General features: G+C 30.4%; 1 protein-coding gene across 2 annotated transcripts in view; it reads left to right on the top strand.

Annotated features, from left to right (window-relative positions):
• The first annotated feature begins 6856 nt into the window (after nucleotides 1–6856).
• Nucleotides 6857–27368, top strand: part of LOC147073515 (uncharacterized) — a 93739-nt gene continuing 73227 nt past the window's right edge. For both annotated transcript variants that reach the window (XM_085944267.1, XM_085944266.1), the window contains exons 1-2: nucleotides 6857–6974; nucleotides 13299–13391. In XM_085944267.1, the coding sequence (XP_085800393.1) occupies nucleotides 13314–13391 (78 nt within the window). In that variant the 5' untranslated portion in view covers nucleotides 6857–6974; nucleotides 13299–13313. The remainder of the gene's footprint in view (nucleotides 6975–13298; nucleotides 13392–27368) is intronic.

Genomic DNA, 27368 nt, shown 5'->3' with positions numbered 1-27368 from the left:
AAAGGCCAGCGCAGTTGCATTTTGGAATTTTGTGCCCAGACAAAATTTTCCCAATTTAAGAAGATGCAGATAAAATGAACACTTTCAGTTAAAATTATTTATGTGAATCTGCACTTTTATATTTAAAATTGACGAAGAATAAGTGACATTCCTACATGACAAATGTTCCCTGAAGCTGGCCTTCACCTAGTACTTTCCTGATATCCAGTGATGTCCCACGGGGGTAGGCAGGTCATTCGTTGCTTAGATGCGGTAAATAATTTGCATTAATAATTAATAAGCATTCCGTTATTATTAAGGAATGAATATTTACTATCATTACAACTTTTGAAAGCAATAGCGGGTTTCAATCAAGCGAACGATGCAGACACTTCTTTATAAAGTACCGAAATATAATTTAAGTAATTAAATAAATAACTACAAACTTGTCAGTGCCTCAGACCTTCACAAACCTGAAATCATCGCTGTTTGAGATGAGGTTTTGTAGAAATGCACTAATCCTCAGTGGATGATGTAATTTACGTACATAATTTTTAATTAAAGTTAAAAGATAAAGGTAGGTATCCAACCAATATTTTTTTATTTGATTACAATTGAGACTAAAAATGAAAGGAGATGGAATTCTAAGTCTGCCTAAGGGCGGCACTTTACCTAAAGACGTCACTGCTTATATCCAACAGACGGTGAACAAAATGCAGTCCCAGGCGTCATACTAACGTTCGATTTTCTAATGCATATTGATAACTTTTTAAGTTTTGTGGAAGCTCATGTCATTATTTTTATTATTTTAAATATAATACGTTCTTTGTCTAAGTAAGGTAGATTACTGCTAGTATTAATACTGGATATAAGATTACAGCCTTCTTTAATTTAGACAAGACTGATGAAAAAAGCAGCCACTTTTGATCCTTTTCGACTTCACGGTCCACTTTTGATCATAAGAAAAAATTGTGGTGCACCAAAATCAGAAAACAAAGAAAAATATGCAGACATAACTTTCAATGCAAATTAACAGATTAGAACTAATATACAGATTATATAACAGTCAAAGAAAAAAATATGAAAGAAAAGATATATGCATATATGGAAAAACTGTAACTAAAATTACCCTTAACAAAATGGAATTTATGTGATGTGAAAATCAATTAATGTGAAACTTGATCTTGTCGGATTTTGCAGATTTCAGAAATATTAAGTCGAATATCTGATATCCTCATGACTATCCTCAATTATTCTTCGTCTGAACTTGTAAGTCTTTCTCGTTTTTTAGTTTTTATATTAGTTATTCTTGAGAAACCGAGCTCACACAAATATGATGTTGAAAACTCTAACAAGATTTTCAGTGCCTTCATGTAGATAGCTGTACATAAATCCAATATTCTCCATAATTATTGCAGAAAAATTAGTTTTTAGAGTAAGATTTGTTGACAAGGTGACCAATTCTTCTTATTCTTGGTTCATTTTCATAATTTTGCGATGGACTTTTTCGGTTTTCACTATTTTACGGATTTTTCTGTTTTGTGGTGCTGGTGCACCGGTTAAGAACCACTGCATTATAGTTTTGAATGACCAAACACCGAAATCATATTGTATTTCTATATTTATTATAGTCGTGCTTATACTACAACTTAATATATGCAAAAGAAGCGTTATAGACAATTTAGTTCTGACTAAAAAGGGATTAACTAGAGATATCACATTAAGGTGCCACCTACCAGAAGCACCTAGCATAAAAATACGAAGCTTTTGAGACAGTTTTTTGATAATTTACATTTTAAAATATTTTTATCGATACATACGTATCTAAAAATATTAAAATGAAAAATATTTTATATTTCAAACCAAAGATAAACTTTTACAATTTAAAAAAATATATATAAAATCAACATTCGTTAATGGATACCATCTATTCTATCTATAAGTATATTATTTTAAGGCCATGTTTATTATTAACATTTATTTTAATAAGTTTTCTCTAATGTATAGAAACAATTGTGACTAAATCATAGATATATTGTTTTTTTATATATATTTACTTGACTTTAGTTAATTTAGTGACAAGGAAAATAATTTTCAACAATAACGAAATTTCGCGCTCGTTGCCAATCGGAGAGAGGTAGTCGAGGTGTGAGCACGTCAATTTGTTTTGTGATGGCGTCAGAGGAATATATTCTTACATCGTGTAAAGATGACTAAAAAATGTCACGCATGTACACGAAATAGAAAACATGTCAATGAATATATTATTATTATTACTAATATAACAATAAATATAACATTAAATGGACACATGTTGAATTTGTATAATAAATTATGTTTTGTTCCGCACGCGTCGTTTGCACAATCTCCGCGTCGCGTAGTCACGATCTTTTTAGACCATGCCTCAGCTGAAGTATAGCCTTAAGCGGCGGCCTATAGCGTCGTGGATCCCAGGTTCATATCCAAGGTCTGGCAAGTATACGTATTGTTTTTCAATTTGTGTATTAGTCAGAGTATGGACCTAATAGATTGAGCAAGTGGCTGATATCCATTTCTCGTAAAAACAAAATCTGTTAATACAAACTTTCTCTCCGTAGAGGCCCATATTATGATCTTGTTAGGATCGGACATGGTCGAAATAACTTTAAATCCTTTTTATGGCTCACTGAGCATTTTAAATGTTTGACATTGTACTCCTTTCATTTTTTTGTGATCCACGCCACTGGTAGAACTGTCCAGTTAATTGGAAGAATAAAATTATTGCGAATTGTAGGGGCTATGTGGGAACAAGTCTAATTCTATTTTAATTTGTACAAGCAAGTAGACAATAAGTAATTGCTCCGTCATTAATATCATTACACTGTCAAGTTTGCTAACTTGTTGGTACTAATTATTCAATGTTGGCGGAAAGTTTAGGACAACTTCCTGTAAAAAAATACTTGAGCATTGAAATGAACGCCTTATTGCCAACCTTAACCATCTTAACATATTATTAATACTTCAATGTTGAATAACCTTATATAGAGATAAAGCCTAAATATATGAAATTTAAGCTAAAATGAACAACTGGTCCACTGATTAAGTTAGATAGCTATAAATGACTTTTCATTACAGGTTAATTTGCAGAGAACTTCACATTACTGCTATGACATTTATTTGCCAATTTGCAGGGCATATAAAAAGGCAATCCATCACGATGAGTACATAAGCATCTAATAATAATACACGTTGACATTATTACTTAGTTAAAAATATCCTGTAAAATTTGTGTAAAACCATTTAAAACTGCAGTCGAGTAAATAATCACAATGATTATAAAAAAAATGGCAGCCATTGCGTGTGCCAGAAAATCGGAAAGCCAACTGAGCGATAGTAATAATTGTGAAGTTGACTAACATAACCATGTTTCATGCGTTTGCCAAATAATTTCATATGTCATAACAGAAATAACGTATGAGGTTCCATATGTGTATATATAGTCAAAATTCTTTGTTCCATGTAAATTGTTTTTTTGACCATTTCCGATCCTAATAAGATCCATGCCTCCAGGGAGTGGAGGTTTGTATTTTAACATATTTTTTTTACGAGAAATCGATGTTAGCCACTTGCCTAACATATTATGTATATAGTCGGACTTAAACACAAATTGAAAAACAGTATGTGTATTTGCCAGACCCATGATTTGATCCTGGGACCCACGACATTATAGGTCGCTGCTTAAGCCGCTCGAGCATCGTGGACGTAAGACGTGTAGACTTATCTAAACCATAATATTATGAACATTACAGATTATTATATAATAATATGAAAGACAAGTTAAGGATATACTTACGTATCTACATCAGTAGCGAAGGGTGGAGGTGGGCTGTTAAGATCCGCCATAAATAGTGCACATTAAACTTTGTTAGTCATACGTATTTGTTTTTATTGAACTAAGACACTACAATAAATTTACAGATGGTATTGGTTAGTTACGAAAAATCAATTAAACCATGCCTAAACCAAACCATAATAGTTTTGGTATATTTTGAGCGATGCGACAAAATGGTGCACGCTTTTTCATTCATACTTATTTGTTTTCTTTGGATTAAGAATACATATTACACATATTGTTGGTTCATTTCTTAAATACATTAAGCCTTTCCTAAACCAGACTGTAATATAGATAAAAAATATTATTTTATCCATAAAAGTTATGTATGATTTAATTGCATGATTTTAGATATTTCATAGATAGACGAGTATTTTTTGACTATTATCTATTATGGTTTGGTTTTTTCAGGGTTTAATTGAATTTTAAAAACTAGCCAACACCATCTGTAATTTGTAGTATTATTTCAATGAAAACGAATACGTAAGACTGACCAAGTTTATTTTGCACTATTTATAGTAGATCTTACAACCTAACAGCCTACCTCCACCCTTCGCCACTGACCTGCATAATATTTACTGCAGTGCTTCGGTAAAGTACCTGAATGAAGGTATTGAACATGTTAATTAAAAACTATTCGAAAGAAAATAATTTTTAAAACATCAAAGTGGAAAGGGTCTGAAATTTTTGACTGTCTAGTGACTAGTCTCTAGCGGGACAAGAGATTAGATCGTGTTCAATAGTTTGGAGTTGTCGAAGATTGAATTTACAACCTTAAACATAACTAAAAGGTCAAGCATTTATCGCCTTGATTTTACCGTGGATAGATTAGTTATCTCTATAAAATTATATAGACAATAGATTCAGGTGGAATACTACATTTAAAGTTAATTAAATGTAGAATTTTACCTGATATTCAGATTTTCTTTAAAGGACACACTGTAATAAATCTAACTATATTTTTATTCAAATTATTAAATAAGGAACATTTAAGAATGTAGCATTGTATTGAATATACGTGTTTCATTTCCATTTATGTATATTATAAAACCAATGTTACGAGTACAATAAAATAAATACACAAGAAACCTACAATAAAGGCCCATTGATTAGTGTTGCAGTTCTTGCTATTGATGTATGATAGACCTGACACTATGGATAGAGTTATAATTCAGAAGAGATCATACAGGTAATTAACAGGTACATGTATTGCCTGGTCCGCATAGCTCTAAATCCATGGGTTGAGCGTTTGATCCCGCAGTTGGATGATCGAGTACAAAAATACAGTGGGTTGAGAGTTGGCTTAAATTATCTGTTACTATAACTATTTGTTGAGGTACATATGTTATAATATATGCTTCGTCTATAAATTATATATATTTTCAGAACATTTTGATTGGAAACATCAAATTTACTTTTCATAGGTGACATACAAGCTTTAATATAGTGAAAAGCGAGCATCTATTAAAGAAAGTTAGTTGAAAAATACTCATTCAAAGAACAATCGAAAGATATAAGTACATGAATATTATATTAAAATAAATATATTGAAGAAACTTTGGGTGTTCTCTAAAATGAGCTTATAGGAAATTTCATAAGGATTCCAGATAATGGGCTCTTTTGATAATGGGATTTTTTTTAACCATGTCCTATCCTAAGAAGATCTATGGGCCACCATAGAGTGGAGGTTTGTATTAACAGATTTTGGTTTTTACAAGAAATGGATGTTAGCCACTATTCTATTAGGTCCGTACTCTGACTCCAGTAGATATAGTAGTAGTAGACTTAAGTAGTTTTTATTACCACGTTTTTCTTAGTTCGTATTCTTGTCTATCCGGTAGTTGTTTATCCAGTACAAATCTTGCAATCAATTTTTAACTAACTTCCCGACTAGCTAGACATTTGAAACTTTTAGAATATAATATCAGAACACGATGCCAATGCATTATTTTAATACTTTTAGCCATCTTTAAGTATGATTGAATTCATTTTCAGTTTTCAATTCTGTTTTGTATGAAAAGTTATTTCGGAAGAAATCCGTAAAAAGTAAAACACTATTATTGGTTGCTAGGGATCTGGGGTTCTAGAAACTAAATTATTAATATATACGTGCGTTACTATGGAAATCAATATGAAATGTCAAAATTACATTTCAGTATTCTATCAAGTACAAATTTTTTGATCGTTTAAGCTGGAATAGAATTGATAGAATCGTCAAGTATATATGATTCAACAGAATTTAAAAACATGGTATATAAAAAGTTCTTTTTATCTTGTAATTATTATGTCTAAGTTACAAGTTTGTACACGGCGATGTTGTATACTGAACTATCATCTCCTGTCGACAATGTACCACTTTGCATCAAACACCGCTCTTTAAAAAAAAAAATCCGAGTCGAAGTCAGGTAGCGACTGAAAAAGACCGCTCTCGGGATAATTAAAATGCATTTATTTGAATAAATACGGCTTATACATTGGATTTGACATTTTATTATACTTTCCGTATGTGATGGAAGAAATATAACATCTAAAATTATACTTAAATCATCATAATATGCCCAAAACAGTTTTTCGTGATTTACTCAAAACTCAAAAAAGTCTCTAGAGCAGATTTAGTAACTCTACGCCTCATATATTCATATGTACGATTATATTGTCAGAATAAGTTAAATGAGTGTAATCAAGATTAGAACCCAAAAACTATTGCACAAATTCAAATTGATTAACGCGAAAATTTTGTTTTTATTATAGGCGTGTATCCGAGTTGCTCCAGATTACGTAGGTTTAATATTATATTTAAAATTTTATGTATAATAAAGATAATTTAAAAAGAGTTACAGACATTGTTATTATTTGTATTTCAACAAATACCCCCCGAATCCTTTACCGCCGACGGCTTGGCGGTGCACGGTGTCCACGCGATTTTCCGGGACGCCCCGCGCCGAGAAAAGCGGGGGAGGAGACGCTATATAAGCGCGACGCCCGAGGAGCGTCGGTCATAACACACGCAGCGTCGTCACTCACTTGCAACCAGCCGCTCTTCGCGTTTCGACACATCGCACCGCAACCTACAAGCGACCACGGTCTACGGAATCTGTCCACTCCCGAACGCCGAGACATTACCGTAAGTAACTTTTTTTTATTTTTCATGATAAGTGAACTTTATTACCCTTTGCAAAGTTGCACTACGAGGCAAAGTGACGATTGACTTGTGACCTGAAATAAGAAATGTGTTAATCAATTATCAGTCCGTATATTTTTGTAAGTAAATTTAGAACAAAATACTGACAAAGTAGAATTTCGAAATTTCAAAAACTCGTTTTTCCGACTTAGGCATTTTAAGAAATTTAATAAATAACTTTTTACGTAGGTTGGTAGTGTATTTAGATTATAGTAAATGCAAAAACCGTAAGATACTTTTAAATATTTATAATTGAACTTTTATATCCATTACTAGATAAAGTGATGATAGGCTTGTAACCTGAATCGTGATATGTAGTAAATTCTGAAACAGATTTAATTATATATTTCTCTGTTAGAATTTTAGCAATTTTTATCATTACAAAAATGCTGTAGAAATTCGTAATAAATTATCAAAAGTTTGAATATAATATTTCTCTCGCATTAAGGTTTACGTTCATCATTTCAACCGATTTAATAAAAGTCCATATATATATATATATAGATACTGAGTATTCTAAATTCCAGCAAATTATACAAATCATAATGTAACATCATTTTGTTTAAAAGTTTATTAAACTTTTATAATATCCATCAATAGATTTTAATACGAGATAAAACGACGACGGGTTTGTAGTCCGGCATAACAATTGTAACAGTAGATTCAACACCTTATTTCTCTGTCAGTAAATTATCAATATTATACTTCGTAAAATAAAATATTTTTAAATTTCAATAACTTTAATGTCGGCAATTTCTTCGACTCAGGTTTTTCATATTGGCAGTTATGTGATAAATATCCATCTAATTACTGATTATTCTTGATTTTCAGTTAATATATACATAATATATCATTGGCGAATAGTGGAGGTAGGCTGTTCAGATCCGATATAAATATTGCACACTAAATTTTGTCAGTCAAACGAACTAAGACTAAAATATGCAGGTAGATGGTGTTTGTCAATTTTTTTAATTCAATGTAACCCTGCATAATCTAAACTATAGTAGATGATACTTAAAAAATATTAATTTATCTATGAAATATCTAAAATTATGCTTATAAACCATACATATTTTATAGACATAAAAATATTTTTATCGATTATTGTTTGGTATAGGCATGCCTTAATGAATTTTAAAAAACTAACCAACACCATATTTAACATGTATACTAAATTTAATGAAAATAAATAAGTATGACTGAAAAAGTTTGTACTATTTTTGTCGGATCGCCCATAGCATAGGTACCTAAATTGTTATAGTTTGATTTGGGCAGAGTTTAAATGAATTTTAAAAACTAACCAGCAACGTTAGTAAATTGTATTCTTAGTTTAATTAAAACAAATTTGTATGACTGACAAACTTTAATGTGCACTATCTATGTTGAATCGTAACAGCCTTCCTCCACCCATTGCTACTGACATATATTATTATTATATTATTAATATTTCTTAATGTTAATTAAACGTAATTCATAATGCGTAAAGAAGAAAGGGGATGAAAATCCTAACATAACTCGTAAGTCCGAATTACTGGTGTGAGCTTCAAAACTAAATACTTATAACTATTATATTATACTGTTTTGGCATTTACATCAGGGTAGAATTATTAAAAATAGAAAAGACTTAAGCCTATTGATAAGATATGGCATTGTCTATTGGAGAGATACGATAATAGACACATCTATGATAAAAAATAATGATTTATAAACGTTTTTATCCTTAAAACAAATTAGAAATACCTTGACAATGTGCCCAAATGTGAAACGACAATCAATATTGATACGTATTGTAATACGTACTTTACAATCAAAAACTGCTAGACAATACATTGTTTTTCTAAATTTACTCTGCGGATTCTAAAAGTAAGAAAATATGTAGGTACTTATTACAAAAATAATTTATATTGTTTAATTTCTCGTATAATACTAAACTTTTATAAAATTTAATTAATTTAGTAATAACATCAGCAAGTTAAAATTAGTAGGTAAGGGAACGTAGATTCCGAATTAATATGTAGGAAAAAAAAAAGAATAATGTAAGTAATTATTTCCATGGTTTTGATTAACAAACAATAAACCTATTAAAACGTAATTTAAACGTGTATCTATCACAAAAACACCAACTCTGCACATTTCATAAATTATCTAAATACACAGCTATATTTTGTATCTGAAAACGAGTTAAAAATTCAAATTGTTTCCAGGTCAAAAAAAAAACAGGTAATTTTAGATCTCATGAAAAATATTTTTTAGTCTTTAATAAACCTTTATAATCTAATAACTTTGTAATTGTATAGCCATACAATCAATTAGAAAAAGGAAATAATAAAATAACATCAATACATTACTATTAATATAAATTAGATATTTATTATTGTCTTTAATATTAAAAAAAACTTACATTATAATTTAATGTCAAATAGCTGATAAAATTAAGTGCAACGCGCAAATTTAATGAAGTATTAATTCATTGAACTTATTTTAATGACCAGAGTAATGGACTGAATCATAAGTAGGTATTATTAGTGAGTTTTATTACTGAAACAAATGCATAGTCCACAGAATCTAAATGCGATATAATACGTACAAAGATGTATTCATTTTGCAGTATTATGATTGAAAGAAAATACTATATATTTCTATACAAAGTACGTAAAACTTATGTGTGGATATATTTTTATGTCTACATAAAACAATATGCTATATTATTTTTGATAAATATCAAGTATTTTGTAGTTATAATACTTACAATACGTTCTATTTAATGTTTGTTGTTGATAGTATTTTAATTTATTTTGGTCTATATGCTGAAATAGATGTTAGCTACTTACTCAACATAGTTATACAAAAGATACCAATTCTCATATATTGTTTCCTTATATGGGCTGCTAAACGCCAATAAAACCAAACTTATAAGTATATTCAAAATTATAGATAGTCAAAATACTTCAACAGGCCATGAGTCCTAATGACAATAGTATAGTAGTAATGTAACAGTATAATAACCATGAAACAATTATAAAAACATACAGGCTTTAAAAAAATCACATACTTACGAGTACATAGATGTATTGTGATCTTGTCGGGAATCACACTCTAAGTATCTGAATGAAAATCAAGTGCCTTATACATTGGACTACTAGGGTTTATAATATTTTTTAATGATTCCTACTGTTGTCTATCGGTATAGGTTTTTCATAATCCAGTCTTAACTTACTAAACACAGTGACTTGTCAGTTTTAAGTTAACCGAGACTCAAGATTGAATTCGTGTCTGTATGCACTGTAGAGTAGATTATCTGGTAGTAAAGACGTATTACTTGTAACTTAATGGCGGGTTTTGAGGCTTTAAGACTCATGGCATTGAGACCCCGCACGAAAAATAATAAAGTAAAAATCATAAATTCCATCTACCAATATACCTAGAAAAAAATAACAATATATCTTATTCCCACCCTATGCTATGTCACATAATAATGTTCCAACAAATATGGCTATATGAAAGTAACAGTGAGATAAGTCAAAAATACTAGTTTAGAGATAATTGAACTTTTATTTTTGTTTCATATAAATCAAATCGTTAACTGTGTATATTTTGTTTTTTATGAGGTTTATAATAGATGATGTAATAGTTTTTTTATAACATTATTAATAATAGTGGGTTATTTCAGTTATTCCACTGTTGCTTTGAAGTTGCGTGTAATTTTTAAATAAATGTCATATTGGTAGTTTTCTTTTAAATGGGGTACTCATTACATTTTTTTAAATCTCATTGATAATACTATCTAGGTTTAACTTTCAGGCCATGATAACCGTGCGGATTACGCGTCGGTTTATAGTATCGTGGTTCCAAAGTTCGAATCCTGGGTCTGGAAAATACACATATTGTTTTTCAATTTGTGTTTGAGTCAGAGTATGGACCTATTAGGTTGAGCAAGTGGTTAACATCCATATTTCTTAAAAACAAAATTCTGTCAATGCAAACCTCCATTCTGTGAAGGCCCATATGATCTTATTAGAATCGGATATGGTCAAAAAAACTTACTTATCTCAAAATCGATTTTTTTTTATCTCACTGTTGCTTTCAGGTAGTGATATCGTCAATTCAGACATATTCTAATTAATTTTGCATAACTTAACGGCCCACATGCTCAGCGTGGGTCAAAATAGAGCTTTTATGGTATTTTCAGAGCATAACCCTGGACATTCCTGGACTTCTAGCCGAAAAAAAAATATTTTTTATAAAACGGTACATGTTCAAATATGCGCGTTAACATGATCTTAGTCCCTACTTAATTTATCGTTTGTCAATTTATGGCTAAGGCCGTATGTTGTAGCTTAACCACTGGGAAATGCCAATAGAAATGGCGTATTTCAAGAAAATACTACCTTATTCTTAGGTCAATAATTATTATAAAGCAATCATTATTCGTAGGATATTTATCACATTTGAATGGTCAAAGACATAACTTATAATCAGTATCTTTAGAATTATCTTCAAATGTGTTAATCGTGCCCATTTTTTTGAATAATAAAATGCCTAATTCTTGTCAAATTTGGGATCACAAAGATTATAATTTTTTTTTTTTATCGTAAATATGTCACTATATAATGTTAACATTAATTTTACTAATGGTTTTGTAAATGCGTTTAAAAATTAATAAATCTAAAAAATCTTAACACCACTGCACATGGACGTACTGAAATATGACTATATTCTAAAACATTAGATCGAGAGGTTTAAAAGAATACTACTTTATGTAATAAAAAAACTTTATATAGTCATCAAATGTTTAAAATAAATATAAAGGATAATAAGGCTTCAAAATTATATGAATAGATTATCTACAACGTTTAAAGAATGTCCAGGGTTATGCTCTGAAAATTCCATAAAAGCTTCATTTTGACCTACGCTGAGCGTGTCCCTTAACAGAAAATATTAATATAAATAGTCTGTACTTACATCTATCTGGCTATATAAAATTACAGTAATATAATTCAAGTGGGAATTACATATTATACCAAACTGCAGTGTAAGACTATACCTTTTAATATTTTTTGACCACACTGTTTTATTGAAAATATTATATTGTTGTTTATTTTCCGTTCTATTATGGAAATTAATTAAAGTCAATGACATTCATAACAAGAAATTCTACTTTCTTTGGCGAAAAAATACATAATTTTCAATAAAATATTTGGTGATTTGACAGGACACAGTAGAAATGAATAATACATAAATTCCCGAATTAAACATATTATTATGTCCGAATGGTGTTTAAACTAATTTGATTGCAAATTTATTTATTTTCAATAAAGTACCATTATTACGTTACAAATAAAGTTTAAGAGGGAGCTTAATGCTACAGTGGACATTTAATGAAAACATGCAAAGCACTAAGTATTATTTTACAAAGTGACTAAGTATATAGGTACATATTTTAATTCAAATATATCTTACAATTAATACAAGACTATCGTTTTGTTATTTCATAGTTTAATCATTTACATATAGTTTGATAAGTTGCATAAAATGTGTACGAGGGTTTTTGAACCATTAATAGTTTATTAAATTATTAGCAAGTGCAAGTACGTTATAACTAACAAACGTATTTGGAATGATCATTAAGGTGATTAAATTTAATACTTTGATTACAAAGGCCGATTGCCAATAAGTAACCCAATTTAGAAAGCACTTCAAAGAGTATTGTAAAAACCGTCAATGAATTTCATTACAATTAGATAAGACATAAGGGAGCAAGGTTCAAATCTTGCTGAGTCTAGTTGTCATAATATATTTCTTAGAAGTGTTTTCAAGTTATGTAAATTCATAGTTTATTTGTATTTTCGTTAATTTAAAAAAACGAGATTTTTTCCATAAAATAAAAAAAGTTGAAATCACTTTATTATTATTATTATTATATTAAATTAATCTTCACTTCTGTGTATTGTAGTTAAATTTAGAGTAATCGCTAAAGCTAAAGCGTCTTAGACTTCTAATTGCTTTCGAGTATCCAGAAAATAGTCAAAATCTTTATAATTTATCTAAGAACCTAGTACACTATGTCACAGTAAGGTTTTAAATGGCCATTTAAACTTTTTTGTTCTTACTTATATATTATGTAAATTACAGTACATATACTCACTCTCACGTAAGTGTAAAAACATAAAAATTATTTCATTGTTATATTGCGTGATATATTTATAATATTATATATATGTAGATTAAAAAATAAAAATTAATAAGTGTCTTTCTATTTATCAACAGGACAAATAATCCAATATGGGTTCCATCGCATTCGTCCACCTTGTTGTGATCTTCGCATCAGTGATCGTCCTCAGCCATGCCATGCCAGCCAGGGTAAGTGGCATACATTAAAATTCAATTTAAAAAAAAAACTATACTTTGGTAGAGGTTTACTCTGCCTAAGGCAGTGGCAAAGAAAAAAATACATGACGTTTTATTTTATGACAGTTTCACATGATATATTTCCATAAATATCGTGAAGCTATTTACTATTCCATCTGAAAGTAAAGAAATTATAGCTTGCAAACGAAGCATACCTTTAAATATTAAGACATTATTAATTTTATACAAATATTATTATATAAATTTTAAATATAGATAATTGGCGCTAAACAGCAATATATAAAGATTTTTAAATAATGTACTTACTCCATAGAATGTATGAGCATTTTACAAGGTTTTTATTAGGTCGTTTTCTTGTTTGTCCGGTGGTTGTTTGTCCAGTACAAATCTTGCAATCGATTTTTAACTAACTTCCCGACTAGTTAGACATTTAAAACTTTTAGAATATATCAGAACACGATGCCAATGCATTCTTTTAATACTTTTAGCAATCTTTAAGAAGAATTGAATTCATTTTCAGTTAATTCTGTTTTGTATGAAAAGTTATTTCGGAAGAAATCCGTAAAAAGTAAAACACTATTATTGGTTGCTAAGGGTCTGGGGTCCTAGCAACTAAATTATTAATTTATACGTGCGTTACTATGGAAATCAATATGAAATGTCAAAATGACATTTCAGTATTCGATATTTATTCAGTATTTCTATCAAGTACATTTTTTTTGATCCTTTAAGCTAGTCAAGTCAAGTTTATATGATTCAACAGAGAAATTTAAAAACGTTGTATATAAAAAGTTCTTTTTATCTTGTCATTATTATTTAGTTTGTTCTAAATTTTTTGAGTTAGCCAAATATTGTCGTTCATTGGTATTACGATAATTATCATCACTGAGCTGTTAAAATTATAGTGTATCAAAATTAATATTGTACATTAGATGTAAACAGAACTACTTTAGAAGCATAAAAATGTAAGTAAACTTTCATTTTTTTTTTAATAACTAGAGTAATTATCTAAATATTTTTTTTTATATTGTGGAAAAATTGTCCACAGCTCCGGTCTTATGACCACATACATTAGAAGTGTCTTATTAAAATGAGACATGTTACATCGGAAGCTTTTACTGTTAATTATATAGTTTTTTGGTTGTATATTCATTATAAATAAACTATTTTTTTCTTTTATTCAACGAATAATTCATAAGATTTGAGAATGTAACATTACAAAAACTAAATAATGGAGTTATCCTTGACGTCGGTTAGTAATTAAGGATTATTTGATAATGGATAATTAATTGATACCTACCGTGATTTAATATACAAAAACTGATAGCCAATATTGTAACGCAATTTGATGAGCATTTCATATAAGCACTACAAGCAGTAATTGTGTAGGATACCCGTAGCTTAATTGGAAAAGCACACCGGCGCGAATCTAGCGGTAACAGATTCATGTCCCGTCGGGTGTCGTATTTTATTGTAAAAAAGATTTTTTCTAATGTGAGAAATGGGAGTTATGAGAGTTTCTTTCTGGCATATTGTGATGTTTTCAAATTATGTATGTTCAATAAAGGGTTTACTAAAATATATGGTTTCATATAAGTGAACAGAAACTGTTATAAAAACGATTTCGACAAAATTGTCACACAGGAAGTTTTAACAACTCAATAAGAATATTGCATAATATATATTATAATTCACTGATCGCTTTAAAAGTGTGTATTGTTATCCTTTTCAAATGTTGTAATCGTTCACAATTGTCCAGCGGGCAATCTTCGCCATTTTGTTAATAGACAACTACATTCACTGTGCTGTCAAATAATTAACTACGCAATTCAATTCAAGGCGGAAAGCTTTAGTTCCTATAATTGACGCCTGCCAATTTATAATGCGTTCTGAATTCAATTTTCCATTCTGCAACACTATTTCATTTGTTCTATAATATTCAATTCAGAGATTCGCCTTCATTGTGGTCAGTTTCATGTCAAATTGCGGGTTACCTTGTACCGTATGATTTAAATAAATAGTTAGTACAAACTTTCTACATTACCAAAACAGGATTGAAAAGATTTTTATGATAGTTTTGAATATGATTGGATTTGAACATATATAATTTGAAAACATCTCATGCATATACCCACTACAAAAAATCTTTATCGAAAAAAAATCCGTCACCTGGAGAGACTTGAATCTGTAACCGCTGAATTCACGCCAGTATGCTTTTCCAATTTTTTTTCCAAGCTACGGGCATCCTACTTAATTACGACGATTTTAACTAGTAGTTGTTACATGAAATTCTTATCAAATTGCGTTATAATGTTGGCTATCTGTTTTTGTATAATAAATTGAGCTAGGTATCATTTGATTCCTTAATTTCTAACTGACATCACGGATCACTCCATTATTTAGTTTTTACAACGTATTTAGATTTGCTAATAATTTAATAAACTATTTATTTTATTCAACGAATAAGACACAAGATTTGAGGGTGTAAATTTGTATATATTGACATAATTTGAAAACATCTCGTGTATAAATAATTATACCCACTATAAAAAATCGTTTTAGAAAAAAATACGACACCCGACGGGACTTGAACCTGTGTGTGACTTATTCTTTGAATACGAGAGAAAAAATATTAAATTATCGGATTTATTAAAAACAATATCGATTTTATAGACAATACAGTGTATATTATATTAAAATGGATATTGTCAAGTTTATAGTTATCAAAAGACTAAGAATAAATATATAAATCATGTTGTTTGCCAATGTCCGCTTTATTTTGGTCAAAGACGAATGCTTATTTGAAAATTTAAGAAGTCAAAATAATCAATTACCATAAGATGTTTATAGCTCAGCCATACATCAAAGCGTTTTTATGTATTCAAACGTTTCTGAGAGAATTTGACCTGCAAGTATATATTATAACACCACGTGGTTGATGCCAATATATAATATTATGTACCTGCACATTTTGAATAATATGTATTAATGCACAGCTAAATTAGCCTCAGCTGAGACTTCGTAGCGAAAATAATAATAGTAATAACAGACAAAGATCATGAGCGGACAAAGAATAAATTGTGGTGGAGAATGGTGTGGGAGACAGTCAGGATCCAGTAGTGTCATTAATAATAAAAATAAATACGTACAAAGACTTTTAGAGTTTTAAGAAATTCTAATTAAACACTCGAGACAGTCGCTTAATTAGCAAAAGCTCTCACTAAGATCGCGATAGATTGGTTTCAAGTTCCATTTGGTCCAAGTATTTTTCAGGTGATTTTTGAATAGCATAATGCTTCTGAGACTGCTCCAAATTCGTATGCATTCAAAAGATCAAGTTATCAGTTGTCAATACCTGCCTAATTTAATGAAATTATCCCATAATTATATACATATTTAACAGGACGCACATTGTTTCTCTCATATAGCATATGGATCACTCTTCTGCCATTATTACAGAGTGGTGGAGGAATTAGCCACGACGGCTGAATTCCTGACTTATTCCACAAGGGTACGAAGTATTGCAGGCTCGGCGTTCAAGACGTTCAAGACGCAATCGTTACAATACAATCAGGTGTTGTGGGTTAATCACATGCATACCCTAAATCCAACATCAATCTCAACAATAATTATAATAAATAAGGATTATTTTATAGTATAATTAATTTTATTATTTTTTTATATTATTTACTTAACAGCTTCAAGTAATTTTAATTAAATTATAATTATCAAGAAGTTGAAAATAATCCTGTGGGTTTTGCCTAAGAATAGATGGAAATTAAAAATATTAAAATCAAATATTCTAATCGTCAAACCAGCATCGAACCGTATAATTAGATTTATTTGAAGAGGCCTTGTACCACAATGCCTATAGCACAAAAGGCTGTAAGTACAAAAATAAACTTTTCCCTGAGTACTAAAAAAATCGTAATTCCGTTGACCCTACAGGATTCTATTAAGCCCGCATCCAACGGCATTTTAAGTAGGTACATAATGTGGCCAACGATGGTTTTGTATAAGCCTCTAAAAATAAAAATATACATAAATAACATGCGCCTTCTTTATGGCAGTACGGCATAACTACAATATTACTAACATTGCAAAAGAGACACAACATTAATTTAATCACTATCTTTCTCTTACTTTTCTCGATGTTTTGGCTTGTTTCAGAGGCCATTCTTAAGAGATGAATCAGGAATAACACGCGATAACAATAAAAAATCTAATATAATATTAAACAATCGCGAAGGTCTCAAATAATAGAGATATTAACCATATATTATGTAGCTTATATCTTCTTATTTTGGGCCAGTCAAATCAGATCACCAACGCTGTAGATACTGAACAAGGCTAACTATATTCAGGCCGGGGGACGAAGCCACAAGTGTCTATCGTAGTGCTAGTTGTTGCTTATTTTTCGAATGCAATATATGGTAAACTATTTTTAAAGTAATTGTTAGAGTTTGTATGCCCGATTAATACCGAGTGTTGTACGGATCGAATATGGGTTGGTAAGCCAGTACATTCAATTTTTGTAGAAAATCATGAATTTTGTAAAATAATGGTGTTATTCAATCAAAAATCTTCATTTACTGCAAACAGGTTACCAAATTGTATTAAAAAATAAACAATAACACTAGCACTACCATCGTAACTCGCTATTGAGTGCCCCTGCCTGACTATATTGAACTAATAATTATCATTCTACGTATGTCACTGTTAGACTGGAATCACCATACATTGGTACCATGGCTACGGCAAAAAAGCGATTCGCAGTTGTATCGGTTTTGTTTGCTAGCATTGAAATAGGTATTGCAGTAAACAATACAAATACTTCTGAGAATCGCCCATGGTGCCACTGTAAAATGATTTCAGTATACCCTATGGCCAATGCTATCTTTCCCTGCATTATGAGTAAGAAGAAATCACGATTCTCATTACGAAAAATACGGCTGAGGAATTTTATTACTTGCAATTATAGTTATTGTATTAAATTTCATACTAACTACTTACATAAAAACATATTCCCATTAATATTTGTGATACGACATTTTATATCAATAAATAAATAAATTTTGTGAATGTTGAGTTGGTAAATAATTCAAACAATGGTATGTTGTAAATTTACAATATTTAGACACTTCATACACAAAAATACATATTTTTACAGTTTAGGATAATATTTGTCGTATATCCCATGTCAATTTATTTATTAGCGGTTTATAATAATTGAAGACAATAATAATTATTATGCTTCATCACAAAAGCCAATATCACGTTTCAGTTAAACCATTAAATAGGCTATGTTTTACTTTTGATTTGTAATAAATTATTATTGTTAACGAAAATAGTTGTACAATCATCACTGTTTAAGCAGAGATGGTCGAAATGGCGGTTTGCTAATTTTTTCAAACACAGGTTTTGAGTTTTTTTTTCTTCCAAAGTAGGTACATTCTGCAATAATATTTTGTTTTGTTTTTTTACTAATAGAACAGAAATCAGATTATTTAACTAAATATTATTGACAATCAACGTGCGACATTGCTTGACAAATCCTACCTACATGCAAAAAATATAACAAAGAATCTCAGATAGGACAAATTGAGCAAAATATCTGTGATATTATATACTTACTGTTATATTATAAAGGCTGTTGGACGGACATGTCAAAGCAGCCAAATAAAATGTTTAATAATTAGACTAGTGTATTTTTATATTCATCCATACCTGAATAATTCAATAACCATTTATGATAACATAAACTTTATTTTTTGTTACTTTTAATATGTCATTGCTTTATGGACTTAAAAACAACCGAATTGAAATATAAGGTAGGTACTTTTAAAATTCTGTCAATGTTATATTAATTGTCCGCGGTGGTCAATTTTCGATGAACCAATAACAATATGTCAAAATACAATTTAAAGCGAAAAAACAAGTGAATATCAGCTGTCACGCAAATGTTTCAAAATTGGAATTCTCACTTGTTTTATTTAGTGTCACCGATTTAGAAATAAATAAACAAATTATTATTTTTTCTTTACATCAGCTGTCATTTCTGTTTTTTCCATTTTGTTTCACATCTAAAATAATACATATAAAATGGGCAAATAAAATATCCCTCATAGGCGTGTAATATAATAGGTATATATAATATATTGTTTATATTACTGTTAACAGGATTACTTGGTATTCACACGATTTAGTTAGTATTACAATAATCACCACGATAGTGAAACACGTGTCGCTATATTATACAGTGTGGCGAATACCGATATAAATACATTTTATTAAGAGCGTACTTCAGTGACACGGCAAATAATTTTCAACAGTAGGTGCGACAAAATTTCGCACTCGTCGAATGGACTCGCCAATCGGAGACCGACAGTAGAGGTGTGCATACGTCGATTTGTTTTGTCATGGCGTCGGACGAATATATTCTTAAATCATGTAAAGATGACTAAAAAACTTTACATATGTACTTGAAAAAGAAAACATGACAATGATATTATATTTATATTATATATATTTCGTTCGGCACGCGTCATTTTCACAATCCGCGCATCGCCTAGCCACGATATTTCCTCAACTGAAGTATAGCCTTAAGTATTTTTTTTTAGAATTATTAATAATCATGTCCTTGCTTTTTCGTAGAGGGTGGTTGTTAGTAATTTTGAACAATCACAAACACCCAGGCTTTGAGAAAAACACATAAATATTGTGTGTCCTGACCGGGAATCGAACCCAGAAACTCTCGGGTGGAAGGCAAGCGCCTTACGCACTGCACCACGAGAGCCGCCATAGCCTTAAGTATTACAATTACTAAGTTAATGCTGAATGTCTTGGAAAGCATTGGGCATTGTTAGTGTCATAAATTGTATTTATAATATATAAGTACCTGAGGTTTCAAGCGACGGATGACACGTTTCAGAACCCGTTGAAGAGGAAATGGTTAATTTATAAGCTCGAGATGAATAAAATATCGAATTACGTTAAATTGAAACAACATCAAAATATAATGACAGCTGCGAAAGCCGTGAAGTATTTAGGCGATGTCACATATTATGAAAATAGACGTTCTATTTTTAAATTTCGATTTCCTGATAAATAGTAATATACCTACCTATATATTATATATAGATTACATTTTATTATCATACATTTGTAAAATTATGCAAATGGTACAATATAAATGAATAATTAATACTCATAAACCATGAATAATTTACTGATTGTTTTAACAATATCTTAATAATTTTACCCATTATGGATACAGTATACCTAGTAAAGTATACTGGATCTGTTTTGTTTTTTATTGACATGGCAATTATTCATGTTCTCACCTACTAAGATCGTGTGTTCAAGATCATCATTGTTTATAATACAAAGTGATGCATTTTAATCGATATTATAAATATTTCAATCATAGCTTTTGAAGTAAATACCCGCAAGTCACGAATGAATGATGTCATATGTCACTATTCATATTTGCATATTTTTTCCACCTACCACGTTTGTTTACATTTTTTGCAGCCGATACATGGTGAAATAGCACGATTCATGACATTTCATTCATCAGGCCCTAGGAGCGTAATTTCTCGTAGCTTTTTGTCACAATCATTAATAAATTAATATTTCAATTTAAACCACACTATTATTATAATATGTTATTTATAATTAAAACGTGATTCATCACTAACCAAACCATCTCTTTATCTTCTTGTCATATGACTGTGAATTCTCTAATTGAGTAATCTAGTAAGGTTGCATTGCCTTTCTGTATCTGCTAATTTTATTCTACGTTAGTATTAAAAAAAATGGACACCAGATTTTTATCTTAAAGATACTTACCTATTTAACTTTAAGAAACATTAATATAATATTATAATTGTCTACCTAATCTTTCTTTCCTGATATTTCTGTAAAATAAAACAATTAATTAAACATTTCTAGACGCCTATAATTATCATTAATAAACGTTTTTAATGATAATATACTTTTCTTCCATAATAAAAAGCTTAATTATTATTAATCAAAACTTCACAAAGTTTCTTACAGAGATTAATTAATCTGCTTTATTAAACGAATTACACAAGTTAAAGTTAACTTTGACAAAAAATAATAAATCGACTTGCTTTATCCATTGTATTGCAGAAACCAGAGGTGAACCTCTAAAAATCCTTTAAAAAATAGCAAATATTCTTGGAACTTTGATCAGCCTACGGGTATGAAATGCCAACAAACGGTTCCTTAAATAATGCGAACCGCTCTCCGCTTGATTGATTCTCGGTCAGCTGTGAATTTAATCGCTCGCCTTAAATCGCCAGCTGATTTTCAAACCGTCTCAATATTACCTGAGAAATAAATTGTAGGCCTACCGTTTTTGATTGAGTCCAATAATAATTGATGGTACCGGGGAATCCCAAATCTTCTTTGATTGCTTTTCATTATAGAATAGTAAATCTGTACCTTCCTAATTGTATGCCAATACATAACAAGATTGATAGAATATTATTTAAACAAAAGACAACCTTTTTGTATAAAGACATAGCCTTAATATATAGTCTTCTTCTCTTCTTCGGCCATGTTCGCCCCTAAGGAGGAGCATATGAACACCATTCGACGCCTCCAAGAATCCCTATCGCTGGCCAGTCTTATTGTGTAATTCCTGATCATTCTAGCATCTTGTATCTTCGTCGTATACACTATATAAATAGTATTTAGATATAACAAGCGAGCCAAGTTGAAGTTCTCTTCTGGCGTCCGTAGCACATGGTCGAGCGAGATGCAACGTTGCCTCTTCACTCTCAGCTTGATGAGAGGCTACATGGTTCGCTGTATTATTTCCTCGTTTCTCCTAAAGTCACACCCAGTATCCGTCGTAAACACCTGTTCTCGAAGTCCAAAAAAGCAGCACCGTCACGATGAAAGCTCCGTTTGCAAAATTCTATCATACCATGATGGGGTGCAGGTATTTAAAACTTTCGACACTAAACACAAAAAGTTGATTTTCAAACCAATGCATGACGGATTGTCATGCAACCTGTCAATTGTCTCTTGAATGCAATCAATTAAGTTGTCGAATAGGACAGTGTCATTGATGTATTTCAACTTGCATGGCTTCAGCAGGTAACAAGGTAACAGGTATGCCTCGGTCAGTTGGTATTGAATTACATTGATTTGACAGTAAACTGACGTTTTGTGGCCATATAAATACCATTATTTGTAAAAAGGCGCTAAAAATGTTGGGCTTTGTCTTGCGTACTTTCCGGGTCTTTTTGGATGTTACGGTACTAAAAATTCTCTATAACTCCTTAGTTAGAAGCAGACTTGAGAGTGGGTCTATCGTTTGAGCCACGCATCAGTTGTAGTACGGTCTTATGATGGAGAGAGTCCAAAAGAAATTTTTGAGACTCCTTTACTTTCGACTGTATGGATATTATCCGTGGCTCTATCCGACTGACTTTCTCTTAGATATGCTTACATACTGTAGCTTCAAACTAAGAAAGGATTTTTATTTAGCTACATATTTTTCCCGACTTATACGCGGCGTAAATGTGGTGCCATTCTTGGTGGTGTTGGCTTGTGTGTCTCTGATAATTACCTTAGGAATGAAAGGAGGAAAGATGCAGAATTAACCTGATATTAGTGATGCCAATTGGGAGGGCAATAACCATGTTTAATAAAATCGCTTCGGATATTGATATATTCCACCTCCGTGAGGATGAGTATGGGTGGCCGTTGTTTTATAAATTCTTAAAATAATGTCTGCTTAACTTATCCGGTGTACTTCCTTGTACCTACTTATCTAATTAATATTTTTTGTGTTTACAGTTTTCAACTGTTTAATAACTTAATACTGATCTATCTCTTTTTTATGTAATACTGTTTTAATAATATTTCTTTGTTTCTAAATGTCATGTTGTGAACGTCTTAAATTAATAATTTATAATGTTCACTTTATGTAAAAAATGAAATCCAAGTGGGATTCAAAGTCAATCTTCCAATGTCCTGCAATAATCATTCATTCGAATTAAGCATTACGAACAATTCTTTCAAATTGTGCCAAAAGATGCTTATTAAAACTTTTTAATTTAAACATGGTAACGATATTACAAACATGATTTAAAGTTGAAGTGGTCCATTTAATTATTATTTATTACATCTTTGAACTTGCTAGTAATAATTGTATTATAAATTCGTTGAAATAAGCCCATATTTATAGCCGGTAGATATGTCTTTCAAAATAATTTTACATTACTTGTCTTAATCTCTCTCATGTATTGAATTCAGTATCCTTTTTTTAAATGTATAGGTAGATATTATTTATTCAAGGTTTTTAACTCATACTATTTAATATTCCACAACATCTATTTAGTGTATATATTTGTAGTTAACGTGTATGTAAACATAACAGTAGGTATTATATAATAATTGATTAAACTATCAAAAACAGTTAAATTGGTAACGTTATATTATAATGTTACGCCTCCAACTTCTTGTGATACTGACATAGTCTCCTGACAATGATAGACAGTAAATAACATTTAGAACCAACGGTTCGCCTGTTTTGTTACATCAAAATCAACAAAGTTAGTTCATTGGCTAAAGATCTTAACAAATTGGATGAGGATAATACGCTGGAAGTAACCATCCCAAAAATACAACAACAAAAATGGTTTTCAAATTAAAAAAAAATATTTTTTTTATCGATATGAATTCTGTGCAATCAATTTAGTTCAATTTCGAATCGATGTCAGTTATAATTTTCTGTAGTTTTCATCTCTTTTCCCTAAATTATCATTTTCGCTACTAAGCAGAGAATATAGGCATTCATTCATTCATATTAACAGATAATTTTCTAGGAATCGTTTTTAATCATTTTTCTAACCTATTAATAGTGGCGGCTTTCGTGGTGCAGTGCATAAGGCGCTGACCTTTCATCTGAGAGCACTGGGTTCGATTCCCGGATTGATTACCTACCCTTACTTGTAATATTGTTTTTTTTAACTTATAACATTAAATGATTTTTTTTAAATAAATTTTATCGTGGTTATGATTGCGACCCGTCATCATATTATCACCTCTTTAACAAATGCCTATGATGTATTAACCTATGTACTAATTCATTTTATTATTTTATCAAGTATTACATATTGTGTTTTATTTAAACACAATGTATTTCAACCAAGAATTGACAGTTAACACCCTCGTTGTCCACTGGCATTTCATCAGGGCCCCCCGAGTTTGATTGTCGGTGAGGTCACAATATATTTATGTGTTTTTCTCGAAGCCTGGGTGTTTGTGATTCTTCAAAATTACTAACAACTACCTTGTACGAAAAATCAAGGACATTGTTATTAATAATTAAAAAAAAACTTATAAATAGTATTTAGAAAAAATAGATATTTTAACTGAGTAAAATTACTTAATTTCAGTAAAATTTTGAATATTTCATAATATCAACAATTTATTTATACATAAATAATGTAAAATAAATATCAATTAACGTCTTAGCTACAGTATTTTGAAAACTGTAATTTATTTAAAATGCGATTATCTCAGATGCAACTAAACTGACAAGAATTTTTTTTATCCCGGAACCACGGATTAAGCACTGCACTGCATCAAACACAGTAAATACACTTTCAAAAACAACATAATATATTATTTGCATAGCCGCTGGATCGAGCTTTCAGGGTTTCATATCTGGCCTCTTTACCAACTTGACTACCGTGAATATATTATTATAATATATTATAAATCAGGTGAAGTCTTTGCTACATCATTTCAATATATAATTATATTGAAATACATCTTGACAAAGTGTGGGATGGATCCTTTCTGCATAACTCATTCCAATTACACTAACGTTTCCCGCAGTATCTATTAGTTTTATCGTATTGTTACTTTAGTAAATGTTATCAACATTTAAATTTTGGATAAATCAAAATAAAGGTAAATAATTCACCCGAGAGAGTTCAGATACGATTCCCAGGTGATTACACTATCTGCATAGAGATATCAAAATTTTCAATCCATTTCCATTCAAACTTGTTCATGCAAAGACTTTGCTGCCTTTTTCATTGGTCCAGTATAAGTAATAAACAATTGAATTGATATTGTGCAGTCTGCAAAAAATTTCGTATGATTAACTTGAGATAATTTTGTAATGTAATTTTTATTTGACAGTTATCAACTTAAGTTTTCAAAAGCCTATATCCGTGCTACTGTCAGTATTGACTTAAATTAGCAATCACTATAATATTAAAAATATATAATTACATATTTACTCTATGAATACTTTCTTCAATTACAAATTTTATATAAGATACATGCGACAAGCCAAACTATTCAAGAATCCAAATGTCATACATACGTCTCGTTAGTGCGTACTATTCTTGAAGATCTATCTGGAGTCCTTATGAAGTTTCCTACAAGCTTATTTTAGAGCGCGTCCTGAAGAAATTTCTTCGATTTTATTTTAAGAAATATAATTATTACTTTTCGACTGCCTTTCTACAAGACATGCTCATTTTTTCATGTTCAATCTTATATGTCACTTCTGTTCTTGAGTAATTTTTGCCTGCTTTCACGAGAGCTGGTTTCCAATCCTGGCGTCGTAAAGAATTTAAAGTTATATGCGCCTGACAATAATTACTTACGTGGTCGCAGCCATTGCCTATTCTACTTCAGAACTGTTTCCTCGAGTCAAACCTATCAGGCACCATTAGCGAGGGGTGCAAGACTAATCAATGCGCTCCCTAAAGACAAAGGCATTTTTGTTTTTGAAACTTTATTTTACCGTATAAAATTGATTTGTTTTTTATTTTTATTTTTTTCATCTTCTCTCTTGTTATAATGTAAGTCCCATGCTGTGAACGTCCTGAATTTTTCGATTTGTTATGTCCACAATGTTTTTTTTATTAAATAAAATAATGAAGTGGCTCTCTAAGACTATACCTTTTGAATAATACTAGCTTATAGCCCAGCGGTAAGTGTACGCTGCGGCATTCTGGGACGCCATGACGATTCGTGCAAAGTGTTATTTGTTAGCCATTATTAAACCAAATCATGGTATATATGGAGATAAAAAACTCAGCCCGTATCAGCATATTGATTGGTGATATTAAATATCCATTTCTCGTAGGGTCCAATTATAGTAAATTCAGTAAATAGCTGACTGCAATGATAATTACCGCATATCCGTATTTTCACATAGTCAGCTATATACGATGACGCAAACTCCATATAAAATAGCTGACTCAATTTAACTTAAATGGAATAGTACAGAGCTTGAATCCATTAGAATTTAAATTCAAATTCCATCAAGTACCTTCGGTCGAAAGTATTAATATTATAATACATAGTTATTTCCTAAATATATTTTTTATATTATTTGGATTGTGAGAACGTCGATAAATAGCGCATCATATTCGTAATTCGTAACAAAGGTAATTCGATTATAAGTTTCCGGTAGAAACACATCGCACCGTATTGTCATTGTATTTATTATAATATTGTAACCGTAAATAATCTCTCGCTTCTCCATCATCACGAACAACCACGACCGTCTTTCGTCTGCATCACCTATCCACCGTCAAAGTAGATACCTACATAATATCTTTACTCAATGAGAATATGTGCATACCTACCAATATAATTTGAATCACTTTCGGTACAAAAACACAGTATTTGCCGTGTCATCTGTAAGCAACGTACGTGTTAAATAATACAATATTCAAGTCACGTGTTATCCTATCGAAAATGTCTACTCGATAGACATAACTCAACCTTTACAGTTTACAATGTTATCACACGTAAAAAATAGATATAACCTTTAAAAAAAACTATGCGAAAAATGTCGTTAGGGAAGATTTTTTTTGATAAAAAGATAGGTACTTTTGATGTCATTTATGTGGCATATAATGTTAGATTGATATTGAAGGATGCATATTATTGAAGATT

The sequence above is a fragment of the Rhyacophila brunnea genome, unplaced genomic scaffold, assembly GCF_057557595.1.
Source record: "Rhyacophila brunnea isolate RB1 unplaced genomic scaffold, BYU_Rbru_1.0 scaffold_17, whole genome shotgun sequence".
NCBI lineage: Eukaryota > Metazoa > Arthropoda > Insecta > Trichoptera > Rhyacophilidae > Rhyacophila > Rhyacophila brunnea.
Note: the sequence above shows the minus strand (reverse complement) of the source record. Positions and strands in the feature narration are given on the sequence as shown.